The sequence below is a fragment of the Meleagris gallopavo genome, chromosome 16, assembly GCF_000146605.3.
Source record: "Meleagris gallopavo isolate NT-WF06-2002-E0010 breed Aviagen turkey brand Nicholas breeding stock chromosome 16, Turkey_5.1, whole genome shotgun sequence".
NCBI classification, from domain to species: domain Eukaryota; kingdom Metazoa; phylum Chordata; class Aves; order Galliformes; family Phasianidae; genus Meleagris; species Meleagris gallopavo.
The window spans coordinates 1,301,994-1,321,510 of NC_015026.2; the positions used below are offsets into that span (position 1 = coordinate 1,301,994).

Genomic DNA, 19,517 nt, shown 5'->3' on the forward strand with positions numbered 1-19,517 from the left:
GCTGGGCTGGCGGCTCTAGGTCATCGCGGCGCACGGGCGTTTCCGTGCCCCAACCTCCCCGCTTGTGACTCAGTGGCAGATGCTGGCGGCCGGCACCCGGCTGTCACCCGGCGTGGCGCTGCGCCGCATGAGCACGACAGCACGGCGAGGAGAGCCCGAGCACCTGGGAGCCGTGCGGGTTGCCGAGAGCGCCGTTGTACGTTAAAACCCGCCTGAAACTGAATTCTGTACAGCTCGCTGTGGGATGCTGCACCCAGCAGGGCTGTGAGCGGCACCGAGTGCTGCAGTGAAAAGCAAGACCAAAAATAGATGCCATTTCCTCTCTCTCTGAAGCACTTTAATAGGAATAATAGGGCTGTATGTGCTCTTGGGGGCAGGAGCTGGAGATGTGGAGGAGCAGACTTCTGCCTGGTGGCCCCCACGGCCTGCCCACAGCTCCCCAGGAACACAACCACCCCTCAGTGACATCTGGCTGTGAGGCAGCCTGCTGTCTGTGTCCCATCACCCAGGGGATGCAGCTCACACTGCCCAGGCACTACAAGCCACCATGAACACTAGGAGCCAGCACTTTCCCTCAGCCATCATGGGCAGTTCTGGAGGCAGGCACACCTCCCCCTGCGCACCTCACCCTGCAGGGTGGCATTAGCCAGCGTCAGGAGGGGCCCATGGGGCAGCCCCTGCCCAGTTGCCATGCTGGCCACCTCCCCAGGCAGCAGAACCCTGCTCCAGAGGGCCAGGCCGGCCAGCTGGCCCAGAAAGGGCACAAAGTCCCCACTGCGGGATTGCTGCTGGCCCAGCACCAGTGAGCCCCCAGCGGGAACTTCATAGCCCTGCTGGAAGCCAGAGCCGGCAGCCAGCAGCCTCCTGTCCACATAGAAACGGTACTGGCCATGGCTGGATGACCAGGTGAGGCAGAGGTGGTGCCACTTGCCATCCAGGAGTGGTGTGACTGAGAGCTGCCGAAACTCTGTGTCCCCAATGACAAAACATGCAGACCCAGGGTGGTCCCCGTGCAGAGCCAGCTTGCTGCCCTTGGCCTCGCTGGTGTAGGACAGGACAGTGCCGAGGTGAGGGGCCGGGGTGAGCAGCCAGGTGCAGAATGACAGCTCCCACAGCCCACGTGCAGCCTCGGCTGGAGCACAGCACTGCTGCTGGCTGAGGTGTTGCAGAACAGCAGCACGGAGCCCACACTGCACACTGGAGAGGGAAAGCAGCACTCAGTCACAGCTACAAGGATAGATGTCCCTAGGTCTTCAGAGTGGGTTGTGCAATCCCTGCAACCCCCATTGCAGGACTTGGGTGGAGCCCCATATTTTAAAATGGAAACAAAAGCAAAGCCGTGTCACACAGAGCTCTGACACCTGTCAGCACCAGGACCCGACCACCCCCCCGTTCCACTGGTCAGGTAAGGGACCTGCACCCACCTGGCTCCAGCTGTTGGAGGACCAGAAGCTGCTCCTGGGGGCCAGATGCTGAAGTGGGCAGCGCTGCTGTGACAGCTTTGGTGTCACCAAGGGGCTTGGCATCCTCCCCTGGCATTCTACTGGGTCCAGTCTCCACCAGCACCCGTTGCCTTTGCTCCCACTGACGCTGCTGCTGCCTCACCTTGAGGGGCCGAGAGCTGAGAGTTCTGAGGGACACCGAATGCTGCAGCTCCTGCTGGCTGTGCAGTGCATCCCACAGGCTTCGTGGCTCAGCACGGGGGCTCGGGGCTCGCCTTTCCAGCCTCCTTACTCTGCGCTGCAGCTGCCGGCTGACAAGAGCCAGGCGGGCCAGCTCAGAGCCCAGGGCAGCCCGAGCTGCATCAGCCGCCTCTGCCTGCTCTGCCAGTGACCGAAAGCGGCTGTCGATATTGTAGGAGATGTTGTAGTTCCTGGCGATGCTCTGGAGATGGCTCAGCGTCACCTCCTGGAACCAGCGAAACTGCAATGGAGTGGTGTGAAGGACGTCACAGGGATGGGCCCTGCTGTGCTGCACCCCCCAGGCTGCCCAGCACCCACCTGCTCCTCCAGCCGCCGCAGCCGTCGCAGCAGAGGGAGACTGCGGGTAGTGAGCCCTGGGGCATCGGGGAAACTGCCATGCAGAGTGGCAGAGAGCAGCAGACAGAGGGGCAGCACTGATCCTGCCATGCTGCTGCCGAATGCTGTCTGCCTGCAGAGGTTCCAGCCTCTGGTGCTGCTTCCTGAGATGGCTTCCACTGTGATGAGGTTTGCAGGAGGTGCTGGCGCAGTCTCACAGCCACCAAAGCCAGGAGCTGCCCCCAGCCATCCTGCTCCAACGTGGCTGTTCCTGCAGCCCTGGAGCTGCCAGAACCCGACTGCCCAGGGACTGAGCTGTGCATGCAGGGGCAGCCATAGAGACATTCCTGGCAGATGTGCCTGCGTTGGGCCCAGGTGTGCAAGGCAGAACCTAGAGGACAGCATGGTGGGGAGGAAGTTTGGGCTGATGCAGCAATAGAGAACCTACAGGGCAAACAGGCAGGGCAGCGCAGGATGCTGAGGTCAGAGCAGGACAGTACAGGACAACATAGTGCAGGTTAGTGCAGGCCGGTGCAACCCAGAGCAGTACAGGACAGCACGAAGCAGTGCAGGATAGTGCAGGTGGGATGGCATAAACAGGATGGTGCAGTCAGGGCAGTGCAGGACGATGCAGACAGGACAGGACAAGAGGGCTCAGGACATCGCCGTGCACTTTGCTATCTGTCACCACGGGGCGGCAGCACGTGTGCACCGGCCACCAGGGGGCGGGGCGGGGGCTTCCGCTTCAAGGGGCGGAGCTTGTGTGGTAACGGGCGGGGCTTCTGAGCCAGAGGGCGGGGATTCAGCACCAAGGATCGGGGCTTCGGACGCCAGGTGGTGGGACGGCACCGCGAGGATCCCGGGGTGCGGAGCATCCTATTGACCTTTTGGGAGATGATGGCAGCAGTGGTGACCCTCGCCCGCCGGATCACTCTGTCAGGTGCGCTCCCCTGCAGGATGGTGAGTCCCCACGTCCCGTGTCCCCTGCTGCGGGCCCAAGCAGGACAGTGTCCTATGACCCTGTGTCCCCACACAACCCCTTTCTGTATATTGCAGGATCCTCATGTCCCCTCTCCCTGCGTCGGGTTCCTCCGTGTCTCTGCACAGCCCCTGTCAGTGTCAGAGTTGTCACACATATTCCTTCAATGTGGAATGCAACCAGGGGTTGGCGAGTTCCTGTTCCTCCATGTCCCAGTTCTGTGCACTGCAGTGTCTTCATGTCACCCCCCCAGCGTGGGTCACAGTGTTTCCATGCCCTCCCACAGTACTCATGGTGTCTCTATGCCCCTCTCCCTGCTCGCCCTCACCTCCCAGTCGTGAGTGCCAGGTTGTCTTTGCTGCACCTGGGGCAGCTCAGCTTTGCTGTTCTGAAAGAGATGAGGTTGATGAAGCAGGACCTGCCTTTCAGGAACCCACGCTCACTGGGCCTGATCCCCCAGCTGTCCCACGCACACTGAATGATCCTACTCAAGATAGTCTGTTCTGTAACCTTTCCTGGCACTGAGATCAGACTGACTGGTTAGTCATTCCCTGGTTTGCACAGACCGCCTTCATCATCTGTCCCGTAATGATTCCCCAAGCTGGTTGCTTTCTGTGCTGGGACTGCACCACTCATCAGGCTTAGAAGATGCAGAATCTTCTCCTAATTTCAGCAGATTTCGGTTCCTCCAGATCCATGGATGAACCACAGTGACAGCCCACACCACCCTGCTCCTAGCCCATAGCACTGCATTGGGCAAGCTCCCCTGCAGGGTGGCAGAGAGACAGCAGTGAACCCACCATGCTGCTGCCAAATGCTGTCTGCCTGCAGCTCCAGGTCCTGTGCTGCTCCCTGGAATGGCCTCCACCATGATGAGGTTTGCAAGAGGTGCTGGTGCAGCCTCACAGCCACCAAGACCAGGAGCTGCCCCGGCCATTCCGCCCCAGTGTGGCTGGTTCTGCAGCCCTGGAGCTGCCAGAGCCCTGTTGGCCAGGGACTGAGCAGTGCCTGCAGGGACAGCCATGGGGACACTGCCACGGGATGTAGCCGCACCAGGCTCAGGTGTGCAAGGCAGAACCCAGAGGGCAGCAGGGTGAGGGAGGTTTGGGGTCTGTAGAGCAGGTGGAGCAAGCAGGCAGAGCATGATGCAGCGCTAGGCGAGGCGGAGCAGTGCAGGATGGTAAAGGCAGGACAGGACAGTGCAGGACAACACAGTGCATCTTAGTGCAGTCCAGAGCAGTGCAGGATGGCGCAGGCGTGGTGGTGCAGGAGGAGACAGCACAGCACAGCACAGCACAGCACAGCACAGCACAGCACAGCACAGCACAGCGCACTGTGGTTCACGTCCGCCACCACGGGGCGGCAGCACTTCAGTGCCGCGCAGTCGGCTGGAGGCGGGGCTTCAGAGTCAGGGGGCGTGGCTACGGGCGAGGGCGTGGTTCTAAAGGGGGCGTGACTTAACGGCTAGGGGCGTGGCTTAGAGCTCCAAGGAGCGGAGCTGCAGGGCGGGGCTGTGACGCTTGGGGCCGATCCGCTCGGCCTTCCCGGAGAACATGGCGGCAGCAGCGGTGACCCTTGCCCGTCGGATCGCTCTATCAGGTGCTCCCCTCACGGCTGTGCTATCGGCGGGATTGAGTTCTCGTGTCCCCTGCTGCCGGTCCGAGAGGGAGCATCCCCACGGACTTTGCCCCGCGACAGCCCCACGGGGGGTGGTCTGGTGCCCCCGTGTCTCCCCACGGCCCTTTTCTGTACATAATGGGGTACACATGTGCCCTCCCGCTGGGTCGGGTTCCTCCGTGTCCCCACATGGCCGCCGTCAGCATGTCAGGCTTGTCGCACGTCTCCTTGTAGGGGTCAGGGTGTCCCGATCACCCCCACCACGTGTTCGGGTGTCCCCGTGTCAGTGCCATGTCCCTGTTCCTTCCATGTCACCCTTCTGTGCACTGCAGTGTCCTCGTATCCCCCCACACTGTGTCACGGTGTCCCCGTGCCCCCCCACAGCGCTCATGGTGTCCCTATGCCTCTCTCCATGTCTGCCCCCCCCTCCCCCCGTTCCCCAGGTGTGCTGTTTCCCCGCAGCAGCCCACAGGTTTGGGGCCAAGCTGCCCGGCAGCCTCCCAGCCTCCTTTCCACCCAGCGCCGTGCCTTCAGCAACAACAAGATCCTGGTGGAGCTGGACACGAGTTCAGGTACAGTGTCACATCACCCCACTGAGCCCCACCGTGCAGCCCTGGGCATGGAGAGCTACCAGAGCCCCATACGTTCTGTCTTCAGCCATGTAGGACCAGCAGAGAGGAGTGTGGGGACAGGGATGTCACCAGTTGTGGGCATTTGGTGAGGCTGCGTGCCACGTGCAGATCCCGCCTTCCATAGGGTCCCTGCTTTGTGTACCCAGCAGAAGCAGGCTGTCCTTCAGGGAGCAGCTGTGGGATTTCTGTGCCCTGGCAGCCAGGTGTAGCTGTCATGGGGCCGTGTCCCCTCTGCTTGGTGTTTCCCAGGGTCTGCTTTGGCCATTGGGCCCCTCCTGTTGGGCCTGTCCTGGGTTCAGGGCCTCTGGGGCAGGGCTGTCCTGTCTGGGAGGGGTGAGGGGCTGCAGGCCTGAAGAACCAGAGGGAGAAAAGATAGGATCTGAGTAGAGTGGGAAAGCAAGAAGGCTCAGAAGGAATTCTGAGCACAACAGGTGTGGGAGTGGTGTGTGCTGCTCTGCTGCGGGGTTTCTGATGGCTCTGTGTTTACCACGGCTCAGGTGTAGCCACGATGAAGTTCAAGAGCCCTCCGGTCAACAGCCTCAGCCTGGACTTCCTCACTGAGTTCTGCATAAGCCTGGAGAAGCTGGAGAACGACCGGGCCTGCCGGGGCCTGATCATCACCTCAGTACGTGCTGCCCTGGGATGGCAGTGTGCTGCAGGACGCTTTGCCTCCGGATGATATTTGTGTTTTCTTGGTTCCAGACCATCCCCAGAGTCTTCTCATCTGGCCTGGACATCATGGAGATGTGTGGGAAGAGCACAGAGCACTATGCTGAGTTCTGGAGAGCTGTACAGGAGATGTGGCTCCGGCTGTACGGCTCCAGCATGGTGACAGTCGCTGCAGTCAATGCAAGTCCTTTATATTTGCTTTCCTGGCTGCTCTGTGTGCTGTGCTGCTTGCTGTGTAATGTTGTCATTGTGTGTGCAGGGACAGCCCCCAAGCCGGTCTTGTCACTGCTGAAACAAATACAGTGTTGGGATGTGCAGGTCTGCTGCACTGGGGTGTGGGGGGCATCACAGTCTCCAGGTAATGCTGCACATGATGCTGAGGTGCAGCAGCATTTGGGTGATGGGGAGCTCACACTGCACTCATGTTTGGCTAACAGGGGCTCAGACCTAAATATCACAGACACTGTTTTGTGCAGCAAGAGCCAGTCTCGGCCCCAGGAAGTCGCTTGCTAGTCTGTAGAATGCCTGTCACGTGCATACTGTTTCTTTTTCACAGATGAGACTCATGGGAGTTGTCTGGTCTTGTTTGCTTGGCTGTTGCACTGCATTAGTAGCTGGAGAGGAGGAGACTGGGAGGGAGCTGTGCAGTACTGCAAATAATTAGCCTTGGCCCTTTGGACAGCAGTGCTTTGGAAGCTGGGCAGTGGAGCACATCTTGTCTTATTCCTTTCTGTCTGCTTTGTCCTCCTCCTGCCAGAACTGTGGGCCAGCAGGGAAATGCACTTTGAATTGCAGTGTTCCTAAATATGTTACCCACTCAGCACCTTGTTTTCATTTTTCAGTACAGTACTGCTTTGGCAGCTCATTGCTCTCTGTCTGTCTGTCTTTGAAGATGGCTGGGTCTCTGACCTGCTTTCTGCAGGCATCCTGTGCAGGGCTAAGCAGGCACTGAATTGTGGTTGAAATTGAAGTTGTTTAGATGGCATTCAGGGTCACAGACTCATAAGATAATGCCATAACAAATCTCTGCAGGTTTTGCAACCCAAGCAGTGTTTTCTCTGCAGGAGTCTCTGAATTAAAGAGTGAAACTCAACGGGAGCAGAGCAGTTACTTAGATTTGCAGAAACAAAGAGCATTAAAAATGAAAGGATAAAGTCTGGCAGTTTTGAATCAGGTGATGGGAGCCTTGGGGAGACATCTGTGTTGTCCTTGGCAGCTCTGTCACTGTCTTCCCTGTCGTGGAGAAAACAGAGAGGCTGCTGAGGGTTCACAGGCACTCACAGCTGGAGCATGAGGGCTGACCTGAACTCATTGCTTCTTTCTCTTTGCCAGGGATCCAGCCCAGCCGGAGGATGTCTCATTGCCTTGTCGTGTGACTACAGAATCATGGTGGAGAACCCCAAATATGTCATCGGCCTGAACGAAGCCCAGCTGGGCATTGTGGCTCCCTTCTGGTATGCCAGTGTCTTTTGTGTCTAGTGTCACAGAGAGGTCCCTAAAAAGAGATCACAAAGGTTTTAATAAGCTTTCATTGACCACTGGGATGTAGTTTTGCATCCTTCCTGACAGAGTTCTTGGTAATTGCAGCTGGAGGGTGCAGTGCCTCAGTTCTGACTCTGCAGTCTATACTGAAACCAGTGCTGGGAGCGCACTTTCCTGTGGGTGCGTGCTGTGCACCTGCAAAAGCTTTTCCTACCATCTCTCCTAGGTTTAAGGACACATTTGTGAATGCTGTGGGACACCGAGTTGCTGAACGCTCCCTCCAGCTGGGCTTGCTGCACTCTGTGCCCGAGGCCCACCGGATCGGCCTTGTGGACGAGGTGGTGCCAGAGGAGAAGCTGCAGGAGAAGGCTGTGGCTGTTGTGGCACAGTGGCTGGCTCTGCCTGGTAAGGGAGGCACCTCGTGCTGCTGCTGCTGCCCTCAGGGCAGCAATTGGATTTGGGTGTGGGGGTGTGCGTGGGGAGGACAGGAGCTGAGGCTGGTATGTGGGGCTCCCATTTGAAGTGAAGGTGTAAGTGGCGGGGAGTGCTGTTCATGACTCTGAGTCAGAGCCAGCAAGGGCTTATCTGGCTGAAGATGTCCATGGTATGCAGGTGCTAAAGTCATTTTGGGTCCTCGGTATGTGGGATTTTCACTGTCAATTCACTGATATGTGCAACAGCATGAAAGAGATTTACACCTGCATGGCTGTGCATGGTGTGCGTGACCAGATGAATGCTGAAGGCCTCAGTCAGCTCCAGCAGGCAGCAATGCTCCAGCAGCGTCCCCATCTCCATGCTGAATTGTGCAGCCTATGCCTGGGATGGCAGGCAGAGCCCAGTGTGTGCAGCAGGGATGAACCCCTGGGAGCAGTGCTGATGGCTTTTGTGTGGTATGTGTGGCACGTGCAGAATATTTTCTGGAGACTGAAGGAGGTGGAAACACTTCAGGCCAGAGAAGTTTCAAAGAACAGATGATTTTGTTCAGTCGCTGCTGTCCTGATCCCAGTCATGTGTAACAGTGTGAGGGTTGGGCTCTAGAGGCCACAGGGAGGAAGAAGTTGCACTACTCTTTCTAATGTGTCCCAGTAGATCAGTCATTTCCACAGTGGATTAGAGATCAGAATTTATTGCATGAGAATGTATCCAGGTCAGGTTCCAGGCAGCTGAGTTTTCCCGCACCTTCCCATGCTTTTTCAAAGAGCCCTCCAGTGCATGCTACCTCTGCTTTGGAGACAGCAGCACATGGTGACTGTGAGAGAGAGCTGGCTGCTACCAGCAGGGACCATGCACGCTCTGCATCCTCACTGTCCTCTCCACAGACCATGCCCGTCAGCTCACCAAGACCATGATGAGGAAGGCAGTGCTGGACCACATGCTAGCTCACCGGGAGGAAGACATTCAGAACTTTGTCAACTTCATATCGAAAGACTCCATCCAGAAGTCACTTTCAATGTACATGGAGATGCTGAAGAAGAAGAAGAGCTGAGGAGCAGCCAGCAGTGGCCCAGTCCCAGGAGCTTTTGTGACCCTCTGAAACACTGCATTATTTGTAGACTTTCACAGTGAAGCTGTCTGCAGTGTGAGTGATGGGAGAGATGCTGCCTGCTCTGTGGCCACCACAACCACCCCCTCCTGTTAGTCCCCATAGAGTGCCTGTCACCACTGCTGCCTTCTTGAGGGCGGGGAGAACTGTTGGCTCAGCTCACCCGAGGAACAAGCAGAGAGAGCCTTATCAACACTGTGGATCAAGCCTACATGTCCTTGGGTATCCTTCCTCCTGTCCAACAACTAATTGTATAAATGATGTTTGTCAATAAAGCATTTGATGAGGTGGGAGATGTGTGCTTCGTTCCCAAGCATGTCTGCGGTTACTGTTTGCTTCCTGGCTCCTGGTGGACTGGGAGGGCTCTGCCACAAGCCATGGGATGGGGGTCTGGGCACAGGCAGTGCCTGGCTGCAGCTCTTTTCCAGAGCAGGCTCAGGAGCATCCCACATACAGGGCTCATGGATGGGGCTGCAGAATGCGTCTTCATGGGGGTTGGTGGGAGCTGGATCTGAGTTGTTGTCTGTGGCAGCAGGAGGAACTCAAGCCATCAGCTTCACCTCGACGGGGTAATGGTCGCTGACTGCCAGGGCCTGCAGGAAGACAGGAGGCAAGGAGGTGTAAAACCAGAGTTGTGTGAGCCCTGTGCCCCTCACAGTACTGATGGGGCCCTTGGGATGGCTGTCATCACCGTGTGGGACCCTTCTGGCTGTTGGATGTGGATGGGATATCCCCAGCCTGGGAGTCATGGAGTTCTGCCCCGTCAATTCCCATTTCTGCCCATGAAAGCCATAGAAACTCCCTACTTATCTCTCTTACCACAGGGATGGGCAGTAATCCCCAAAACCCTCTCGTGTTCTTGCATGCATCCCCTAGCGTGCTCAGCCTCCTGTTGGCTGGCTGTGGGGAACAGCTGTGTGCCTTAGGTGAGGGCTGCATGCCTTCTCCACTGTACCTGCAGCCATGGCCGGAGCCACCTGGGGCTGCTGCTGAGGCTGCTTCACCCTGCAGTTGTGCTGGCTCAGAAGTGCAGCAGCCTTCTGAGGGGCAGCTCAGCTTTGCTGTCCTAAACAGCTCCGTGCACAGCAGACACTGAGTCCCGGCTGATGATCCCTGCTCACCTCTTCCTGCTCCAGCTGGAAAGCGTGCTGGAAATTGTACACAGTGGCCGAGTTTGGCACGATACTCCGCTTCAGCTTGGCTCCGCACACCACAATCCTGCAAGAGAACAGCACGTAGTGGGCACTGCTTCCACTGAAGCCTCTGTGGGGCCCTGTGGCACGGAGCCATGGCAGCACCCACCTGTCGTAGGCACAGTCTGACTTCCCCACGGTGGTGTCGGCGCTGTCTGGGATCAGCCACTTGAAGACGTCGCTGCTGCGCAGGCGGATGGAGGCCCAGTCGCTCTGCTTCACGTAGCTGCAGTCAGCATTGAAGTCCCCCAGGAACACGATGTTCTGCGGAAAGGGTGATGTGGGGGCTCAACTGTCCACCCCCAGAGCCTGGCCCTGAGCCCAGCTTTGTAGCCATCCCTTCCTCCTCTGGAAGGAGACGGGGCCATAGCGGGGATGGTGCTGCTAGGCCACTCACATCTGTCCCCCACTTGTTGACCACAGCCAGGTAGACATCGTAGAGTGCATCGATCTCAGCAACAGCATCGTGCGGGGCTGAGTGCAATGGCACCATCACAAACTCCTCCGCTTCTGTGTGGAGAGGAACGTGAGCCTGGTCAGCCATCCTCATTCAGACTGAGGAGCGGCCCCCGCCCCACGCTGCTCACTGCTGTGGGGTGCTGACACCCTGAGGACGAACGGCTCCCGGCTGAAGACGTCCTGTTGATCCTCGTACTGATAGGTGTCCACCACCGACACGACGTCTGTTCTGTGGGATGAGGGGACGGTGACCCCGGGCTCAGCGTGGCCCACCAGCATGGCCCCTCGCTCAGCCCTGCCCGTAGTGGCTTTGGTGTCCTAAACTCCATCCAGTGACATGGGACCCCTGTATCCCCTCTGCAACATGCCAAGGGGGACAGCAGCGTGCCCACCCCGTTACCTGTAGATGAAGAGGTACATCTCCTTGTAGTTGTCCCGTCCCAGGGGCCCGCTGATCTCATAGTCGTATAGGGATGAGGACACACTGCAGGGATGCAAATGGAGGACAGTTGCACAGCTGGCACGGTGCTGGCACAGCCCTGGGATGATCCTAGCTCTGCCAACTTCATGGGCACCGCAGCCCTGAGGCACCCACCGTCCCCAGCCACAAGCTCCGTTCCCCCTATACACCAGCAGGGTGCAGGTCTGACCCTGCCAACAATTTCTCTGCAGGGATGCTCTCCATCTTCATTCGCATCTAAGCTAAATGAGGTTAATTGGCAGCCTGGAGCCTTCAGGGCCTGGCGTCACCCTTGCTGCCACGCTAGCTTTGTGGTGATGCTGGAGGGAACCAAAGGGCTGAGGACATGGGCCGGGCATACTTGCTTGGGAGCACTCATCTCCACCACAGCCTCACTCAGCACTGAGTCCCACCAGTGGAGTACCCCCACCCCTGTGGCACCCTTGGCTGTACAGAGCTCTGCACCTCAGAGCACAGCCACCTCCACCGCTCCCCATCTGCTTTGAGGCTGATTTGTCACCTTTTGCCAGACAAAGCCCCAGCCGTGTGGTCCCACTTCATCCCCAGCCTCAGTTTTCCCCTGTCCCTTTGCATTTTCCAGATTCAATGTGCCAGAGTTGTAGTTCCTTTCAGCCTTCTGCGTTCAGGTGTGACCCAAGCCCTCACAAGGTTTTTGCCCCTTTGACACCCCTGTGCCCCCAGGGTGATGCACCGCATGGCACCCAGCAGGCTCCAAGCTGCCCGCAGGCACCTCAGCTGCTCCTTCCAATTTCCTTCTGCAAAGCTACAACAATTTCCTCTTATTTCCCTTCCAGAAAACAAACTGTCTTTCAACAGAATTTCTTTTGTTTTCCTTTTATTGCTCAAGCAGCTTCATTTTCCCTGCCCAGTGCCAGCATTTTAACCCCAGTGGCTTCAGCTCCAGCCCCACTCATACCTGTTGAGCTGCTCCAGAAGCTCGGTGACAGCGCTGAGATCAGAGTCACGCACCTCCTGCACCAGCACAACATCATAGCGGCGCAGGATCTGCAGTGGTGATGGTGAGAGGAAGCCTGGCACTGTGGTGGCTGGCATTGGAAAAATGTTCCAGCCACCACCGTGTCCCCAGGCAGCTCCAGCACAGGGGCTGTATTTAATCTCTGTCCCTGCACACAGCCCATCCCCACATGCTCCACGCAGCACCGGCTGTACTCACACTGATGATGACACCTGCCACGCTCTCATCAGACATCTTGCTGTCCCCAAATGCCTGGATGTTGAAGGCACCGATGCGCAGCGTGGCGGTGGCTGGGCACAGGAGAGCCGTGCTCAGCAGGGACAGTGCCAGTACCACGGTCTCCATTCTTCCAGGAGGGATTCTGAGCCACAGGATTCAACGACAGGAGCCAGGCTTTACTCTGGGCTTGGAAATGAGCTTTGCATATGGGCATAGAGTGAAAAAAAATCCACTTAGGTCCTTCCCAACTGCTGTGCCCTTTGGGGTACCAAGCCAGCAGATGGGCTGCCACAAATTCCAGAGGAAGACAAAGCTCATTCTGCCTAGGAGCACCTCTACCCATCACTTGTGAGCTCTGGGAAGTCCTAGCCCTGCTCCCCATGAGGCTCTCCTGCTCCCACTGCAGGCTCCTTCTCTCTCTGCCTGCACCCCAGAATATTTTGCATCCTTCTGTTTGCTCGCAGTCCCCTCCTGACCCTGCACTGCTATTCTGCATCCTTAAACTCAGCCACAGACCCCCTTCATCTCTTCCATGCTGCTCCCCAAAGCTGGTTGCTTTCTGTGCTGGAATTGCATCGCTCATCAGGCTTGGAAGGTGCGGTAGCTACTCCTAATTCCAGCAGACCCTGGTTCCTCCAGTTCCATGGATGAACCACAGTGAGTGCCCACACCACGGGTACCCTGGCTCCCAGCCCATCACATCGCAGCCCTGAGAGGCACTGAGCCCCAGCTCCATCCTTACCGTGTGAGCACGCAGCACTTCTGCCCTGCCGGCGGCAGGCGAGCTGTTTTATTCCCAGCTGAGACGCTGGAAAAGCAGGATGAGTCGGACACCCCCGTGGGTGTTTTGGCACAGGTTTGGGCTCCTTCCTACATTGGGAAACCAAAACCCGCACAGGGGCAGGGTGGGGCCAGCATCAGCATCTCTGTGCTCAACACCATGAAGGGGCTGGGGAGGAGTGGGAGCAGTGGGGCAGCCCAGTGGGGCTGGGAGCGTGGGGGGCTCGAGGTGTGCAGCTGGGGTGGGTAGCTGGCAGTTCCCCCAGCCCAGCGCTATGCCATGCGGGGGGCAGGTGGCTGGAGGGGGTGGCCTTAATGCAAGTGATTCAGATGTGTAATTAGAAGGAACAGAAGGAAATGGCAGGGCATTCGGGTCAAGCCGGTTGGATCTTCAGTGGCACGACGAGCCTCTGTGCAAGGGGTGAGCCACAAATGCCTGGAGCAGCTGCAATGGTCAGCCGGAATCACCCCACTGGTCACCCAAAGCAATCCTGAGGGTGGCCTCAAGCAGCTCCATTGGGCACCCAAAGCAGTTCCATTGGTTGCACAGAGCAGCCCTACTCTTGACTCAGTGCAGTCCAGGGTGCGGTGCCGACCCAGTCCCACTGATGAGGCTGCAACACGGCTGGGACCATGTCCCAGGGTCCCCGTGCACACACCGCATCCCAGAGGGTCAGGGGACAGAGCTGGCAGCTAGGGAGGTGACCTTTCTTCATGCCGGGACTCGTCAGGCTGTTGCACACACCACTGGCATGGCATCCTCACCATCAGTCACGGGGTGAGTCCGGTGTCCTCACATACATCTTTGCGTTCCTGCAGGATTGCTAAGCTCAGCCTTTGCACCATCCCTGCAGGCAGTGTGTGGCCCAGTTCCTTTGGGAGAAGTGTTTCCTCTTTCTCCTCTGGGACTGATGCCCCAAGGCACGGCCCTCCCTTGCAGCGGGGCTGCTGGGGCATGCAGGGTCCTACAGGGCATGAAACATCCAGGTGGAACCCTTCACCCACAGGCACTGAAACCCCCAGGAAGGCACCAAAACCCTCAGGAAGGCACTGAAACCCTTGGGTAAGCACTGAAACCCTGGGAAGGCACCGAAACCCCTGGGAAGGCACTGAAACCTCTGGGGAGGCACTGAAACCCTTGGGGAGGCACTGAAACCCTGGGAAGATACCAAAACCCCAGGGAAGGCACTGAAACCCTGAGAAGGCACTGAAACCCCCGGGAAGGCACCGCACCACTGAGTGGGAGCTGACTCACATCCTCCACCTGCCACCGTCATCACCAGCACCCATCAGACACCCTGCAGCCAGGAGGGCTCCAGCAGGATGTGGTCCTATGAGATGTAGGAAAAGCTGCTTTCATCACACAACTCAGCAAGAGTGACAGGTCCTGCCTGAACCCTCCCAGGCCTTTCCCAGCAGCCTGCTTTCTTACTTGCTCAGACAGGAGCTGCTCTTCCCACCCACAGGGCCTGATGTTCTCATCTTGGCTTCATGACAGGGATACTCCATGGGAGGGGGTTACTGAGCTTTGGATGGGGGATGGAGGCAAATGGGTGAGCACCCTGAGCATCCCACTGACCAAATGGTTGTTCTCTAGGGGCATTCCTTTGCTGAGAACCCTCATGCCCTCGGGTGTCCCCAAAATGTGGCATGAAATAGTGGAAATGAGTCCTATAGAATGGGAGCGAAGGCACATGCATGGGGCTGCTCTGGGACACACAGGAGATGGTGGGGTTTGCAGGGCAGGATGTGTGCAAGGGAATGTGTTTGTGTGCAAAGGCTCCTGAGGGATGTGTGTGAGTGCATCCAGCTTGGAGCCATGCAGGTGTGCACATGGAATGGCACGCAGGCAATTGCTGTGCATGGGGTGCACAGCATTGTGTGCACATGGGATAATGTGCATATAGAAGAGTGTGTATGAGAGGGAGTGTGTGCATCAGTGGGCATGTGGGGGTGCAGAGCACGCATCCAGGATGGTGCTTATGGGGTGTGTGATCATGGGGATGTGAGCTCACCGATGGCACTCTTGTGGGAGCAGCACCCTGCCGCCAACTGAGCCTGAATCTGTCTCCAGAGTGTAAGGACTGCACATGACATCATTTTAATGCAAGCTGAGGGCATCCCACAACGGGAGGACCCCTGAGGGCTGGCTCCTTGCAGAGGCAGCACGCAGCAAATCAAATGGTTACAGAGCTTTGTTGGAGCTGGTGGTGCGTGGACTTCTCACTGCTGGCTGTTGATGCTGGTCTCAGCGGGCCTTCAGCGTCACCTCCACTGGGAAATGGTCACTGATGGCCAAAGCCTGAGTGCAGGGAAAGCAGAGGGGTGGCTTTGCTTGCCCAGATCTGGTCTCCTTGCTGCGTCCAGCTGGGGCTCAAAGGTTCTGCTCCAGCCCCAAATGCAGATCAGACCCCAGATGTTGCTTTACAGTGGTGCACAGGTGGCAGCAGGGCCACTTTCGGATGCCTGTGCATACTCACAGAGGCTTTGTGGATTGGATTAACATAGCACCAGGTGAAACCCTCAGCCCCTCAGCAGGGCCCCGCCATCACCCAGCCCCTGCCCCCTCACTCACATCCTTGTTCTGGATATGCAAAGTCTCCTGGAAGTTGTTGACTTTAGCAGAGCCATACTCAACCGCTTGGCGCAGCGCAGAGCCACAAGCAACGATGCTGTCAGGGCAGCGGGGGGGTCAGCACCTGCTGCTCCCCCCATGGCAGCCCCCGTGCCCACTGTTGTGACACCCACCGGTCGTAGGCGCAGTCGGTGCTGGTGACGGTGGTGTCGGCGCTGTCGGGGATGAGCCACTCGCAGGAGCTCAGGGAGCGCAGGCGGATGGAGGGCCACTGCTCCGCGGTCACGTAGGAGCAGTCAGCATTGAAGTCACCCATGAAGAAGATGTTCTGCGGGGCAGCGCTGCGCTGAGCCTGGCTCACGGCCCTGGTGCCCACAGCATGGCTGCGCGTGGGTCCAATGCCCATCAGTGAGCCCTGATCTCGAATTGCCCCAAGAGTCAGTGGGGTTTTGTGGCCATATATCTGGCGTGGGCAGCCCTCCAGAGCCATTCAGCCATGCCTATAGGCTAGGAACAGACATTACAAGGCAGCAATGGCTCCCCAGACTCACACGGGGCAGCAGGACCCATCCAGCTCTCTGTGGCAGAGAGGGCATTGGAGCCAGCCAGCAGCTCTATGCCATCTCTATGCCCAAACACTCTGGGGTGGCACCTGCTCCGACAGGCACACAAGGTCTTCTACGGGATGCAGCTATCTATGGATGGCTGCTGGGATGTGCTACAGCCCACCCGCATCCCAGGGAGGGAGCAGGGACGTCTCAGTGCCACTTACGTTGGTTGCCCACTTGTCAGTGACATCCGTGTAGACGTCAGCAAGTGCGCTGATCTCAGCCGGAGCATTGCTGGGCTCTGCGTGCAGGGGCACGATGACAAATTCATCCACCTCTGACAAGGACACAGCCGTCAGCCCCCGGGCATGGAGCCAGAGGTCCATATGGGCTCTGATGCTCTCCCTTTTCCCAAGCTCTCATAGTTTTGGGAAGGAGGCAGGAGGTGGAGGAGAGATGGGAGCGTGTGAATGTGCACTGTGATGGAAGCTGTGAGGTGATGGGAGATGGGACAATGTGGGAGAAAACCCTGGGGCACCTGCAGATAGGAGAAGTCCCTGCAGCAATGAGTGACCACAGTGGGGACCCTATGATGGGTTCAGGCAGCCCCATAGGCCAGCAGTGGGGCTGATGGGGCTGGGGGCAGCAGTGTCAGTGGGAACAGTGACACAGCCGCCATGCAGTGGCTCTGCTCACGCGTGGTGGGAGAGGAGAACTTCACGATGAAGGGCTCCCTGCTGAAGATGTCTGTCCCGCAGGACTCGCAGCCATCATCATAGTAGTAGCTTTCCAGCACAGAGACAATGTCCGACCTGAAGGAGGAGAGTGGGAGGGTGCAGCTCCCTCCAGGATGGGACAGCAGTTGGCAGGGGGACACTGGTGGCATCCCTTACCTATAGATAAAGACGTACTGCTCTTTGTAGCTGTTCCGACCCAGGGGGATGCTGCTCAAAAAGCTGTAGGGGTACGATGATGCCCTGGGAGGAAAACGTGGAGACAGTGAGGGAGGATCTCAGTGGTCATGCTGGAGGTGTTGCAGTGCAGCAAGATGCTGCCCAGGCTCTGCCCCAGCACCCATTTGCTGGCACCCGGCACCCAGTGCCATCAGGGTCACCTGTTGAGCTGGGATATCAGCTTATTCACTGAGCTCAGGTCAGCATCCCTCACTTCCTGCACCAAGGTGATGTCGTACTCCACCAGGATCTGTAGGAACAAGCTGGGAGCTGCTCACCCATGGCTGGGAGCTGCTCATGTGGTGACAGTGGGGGACAGAGAGACCTGAGAAGGATCCATCTGGCTTGGAGGCCCACAGAGGGACACAGGGGCCTCCAACACCATCTCTCCAGCATCCATCATGCCACAGCATATTAAACATAAGCTGCTATGAGGTGCCTGGGTGGCATCGAGCAGTTCCTGTCCTTAGGCAGAGGCCAGTGAGAATGGAGACAGCCTGGGCTGGAGATGGGGATTGGGGGGCAGCAGGTAGGAGGGTAGGTGGAGACATGGAAAATGCATGGACAGAGGCATAGAGGGATGGAAGCATGGATGCACGCATGAATGTATGCTCTCACATGAACAGACAACCATTTCCAGAAAGCCAGTGCCTGGCTGTCCCAAGCCAAATACATCCCAGGGACAGAGCACAGCCAGTGCTGCTCCTCTCCCCCAGCACTCACAGAGACAATGAAGTCTGCAATTGTCTGGTTGGACATCTTGCTGTCTCCAAACGTCCTGATGTTGAAGGCACTGATCCTCAGCGTGGCGGCTGCACGCAGCAGCAGTGCCGCAGTCAGCAGCTTCAGCACCAGCTTTGGGACTGCCATCCTGCATGCAAAGGAGCAGGGATGTCTGCAGACCAGGGGAATGAGACCTTGTCCCTGCCTCATATGGGGCCCCATCCTGCTGTCCCAGTGCTGCCCATCCTCCTGCAGGCAGCCCAGACCTCCTGCAGAGCCTGAGCTGATAACTCTGGCACAGGAACAAATGCCATTCCAGGTGACCCAGAGCAGCTGCTCCTTCACTCACAGACAACTCTCTGGACCTGGTGACAAGTGCTGTGGGAGCAGGAGCTGTTGGCCCAGCTGGAGCCCTCCTCGGCCCTGAGCACAGGTGCAGATCAGGGCTTTTCTGGGCATTTTATGTGCTGGAGGGACCTCCTTTAGAGCTGCTTCTCTGTGCTGTGCTGAAGATCTTTAGGTCACTGAGCTATGCATGGACACAGCCACTGCCACACAGATGCTCACGGGCTTCCCTGCTCTCCATGACCCGCCTGGGAGGGAACATCTCAGTTTGTGCCTCTCTCATTGCTCCTCAGGTCTGTACCAGGTGTCCAAAATACCCTATAGCAGCTGAGTGAGGGATGAATACCCCCAGCACTCCTGCATGCCAGCAGCAACCTTACCTGGAGTGGGCAAGGGCTCCCTGCACCCTGACATCTCTCTGCATCTGGGGCTAACATGTCAGCCCACTGCTCCTGCCCTGTCTGCACCCAGGAGAGTACTATAAGACCCTGCTCCAAAGCCACGCAGCAGCCCCCATACACAGGTAAGGCATTTAGGGTAATGTTTCACTATGTCCTTCCAACACGATCAGATCTGAACTGTGGCCAAGCCTGTGTGCCCTGAGCACCTGGAGCAGCAATGGGATATGCTGGTAGGACTGGGAAACAACCCCAGCTTTGAGGCCCCCCAGGCTTGTTTTTGTGGCCGGGTCAGCCAGTCTGATAAAAACGCTCAGTTTTCCCATTTTTCCCTCCTTGCTACAATGGCAAATGCTTAAGTTTCTAATGCTATAATTCCTGGTAATGCTACGATATGGCAATGCTCCCACGGGTGAGGCACCCATGGATGTATGCATGCACGCAGATGCTCAGGTGATGCCCGTGAGCTGCAGCCTTTGCATAAAGCAAAACTCACCTGAGCTGCAGAAAGTGGCTTTGCAGAGAGATCGTCAGGAGCGTGACGTACCTGCGGAGCCGTCCCCTGGTCACTGGAAGGGGAAGGAGGAGTGACACCTGTATTTATAGGGAGGGCCATGCTGGCTTTGCCAACAGCCCAGCCAACAAGCGTGCAAGGCCTCGGGCTCCATATGGCATTTTTTCATGGAAACAAAGACCTGTTCAATGAAAAAATAAATAAATAGCTCTTTCAATCAATGCCAGCAGCTATGAAACACTGAGAGCACTGGGTTGCAGTGCACCCCGGGTGGACAACATAGGGGAAATGACCACTTGCAGCCTGCTGGGGTTGTTTTATGCACCTTGGTGGTTTCAACTTGGTGCTGTGGGATGGGGCATGCACTCAGCTTTCTGCCATGGGTCCCTCTCCCCAGGGCCCCCCCCGCGGCC

At 57.7% G+C, this 19,517-nt stretch overlaps 4 protein-coding genes across 4 annotated transcripts; 1 reads left to right on the forward strand and 3 right to left on the reverse strand.

Annotated features, from left to right (window-relative positions):
- Nucleotides 1-11: 11 nt before the first annotated feature.
- On the reverse strand, nucleotides 12-3,934 carry PTX4 (pentraxin 4). The gene is made up of 3 exons (XM_019620603.1): nucleotides 3,798-3,934; nucleotides 1,419-2,197; nucleotides 12-1,216 (listed from the first exon to the last, which is right to left on the reverse strand). Exons 1-3 carry the CDS (start codon nucleotides 3,932-3,934, stop codon nucleotides 582-584), a joined length of 1,551 nt encoding a protein of 516 aa, XP_019476148.1. The 3' UTR covers nucleotides 12-581.
- A 512-nt stretch (nucleotides 3,935-4,446) lies between these two features.
- On the forward strand, nucleotides 4,447-9,233 carry ECI1 (enoyl-CoA delta isomerase 1). Its single transcript, XM_010719382.2, has 7 exons — nucleotides 4,447-4,596; nucleotides 5,058-5,186; nucleotides 5,744-5,871; nucleotides 5,949-6,095; nucleotides 7,248-7,369; nucleotides 7,624-7,802; nucleotides 8,717-9,233. Exons 1-7 carry the CDS (start codon nucleotides 4,551-4,553, stop codon nucleotides 8,881-8,883), a joined length of 918 nt encoding a protein of 305 aa, XP_010717684.1. The 5' UTR covers nucleotides 4,447-4,550; the 3' UTR covers nucleotides 8,884-9,233.
- A 249-nt stretch (nucleotides 9,234-9,482) lies between these two features.
- DNASE1L2 (deoxyribonuclease 1 like 2) lies at nucleotides 9,483-14,013 on the reverse strand. Its single transcript, XM_031555772.1, has 8 exons — nucleotides 12,248-14,013; nucleotides 11,990-12,078; nucleotides 10,993-11,076; nucleotides 10,721-10,821; nucleotides 10,531-10,643; nucleotides 10,243-10,397; nucleotides 10,062-10,158; nucleotides 9,483-9,533 (listed from the first exon to the last, which is right to left on the reverse strand). Exons 1-8 carry the CDS (start codon nucleotides 12,392-12,394, stop codon nucleotides 9,483-9,485), a joined length of 837 nt encoding a protein of 278 aa, XP_031411632.1. The 5' UTR covers nucleotides 12,395-14,013.
- Nucleotides 14,014-15,117: 1,104 nt separating this feature from the next.
- Nucleotides 15,118-19,189, reverse strand: LOC100541013 (deoxyribonuclease 1 like 2). The gene is made up of 9 exons (XM_019620691.1): nucleotides 19,087-19,189; nucleotides 17,848-17,995; nucleotides 17,286-17,374; nucleotides 17,065-17,148; nucleotides 16,868-16,983; nucleotides 16,396-16,508; nucleotides 15,797-15,951; nucleotides 15,624-15,720; nucleotides 15,118-15,350 (listed from the first exon to the last, which is right to left on the reverse strand). The coding sequence occupies exons 2-9, from the start codon at nucleotides 17,992-17,994 to the stop codon at nucleotides 15,297-15,299; spliced, it is 855 nt and encodes a 284-aa protein (XP_019476236.1). The 5' UTR covers nucleotide 17,995; nucleotides 19,087-19,189; the 3' UTR covers nucleotides 15,118-15,296.
- Between the last annotated feature and the right edge of the window lie 328 nt (nucleotides 19,190-19,517).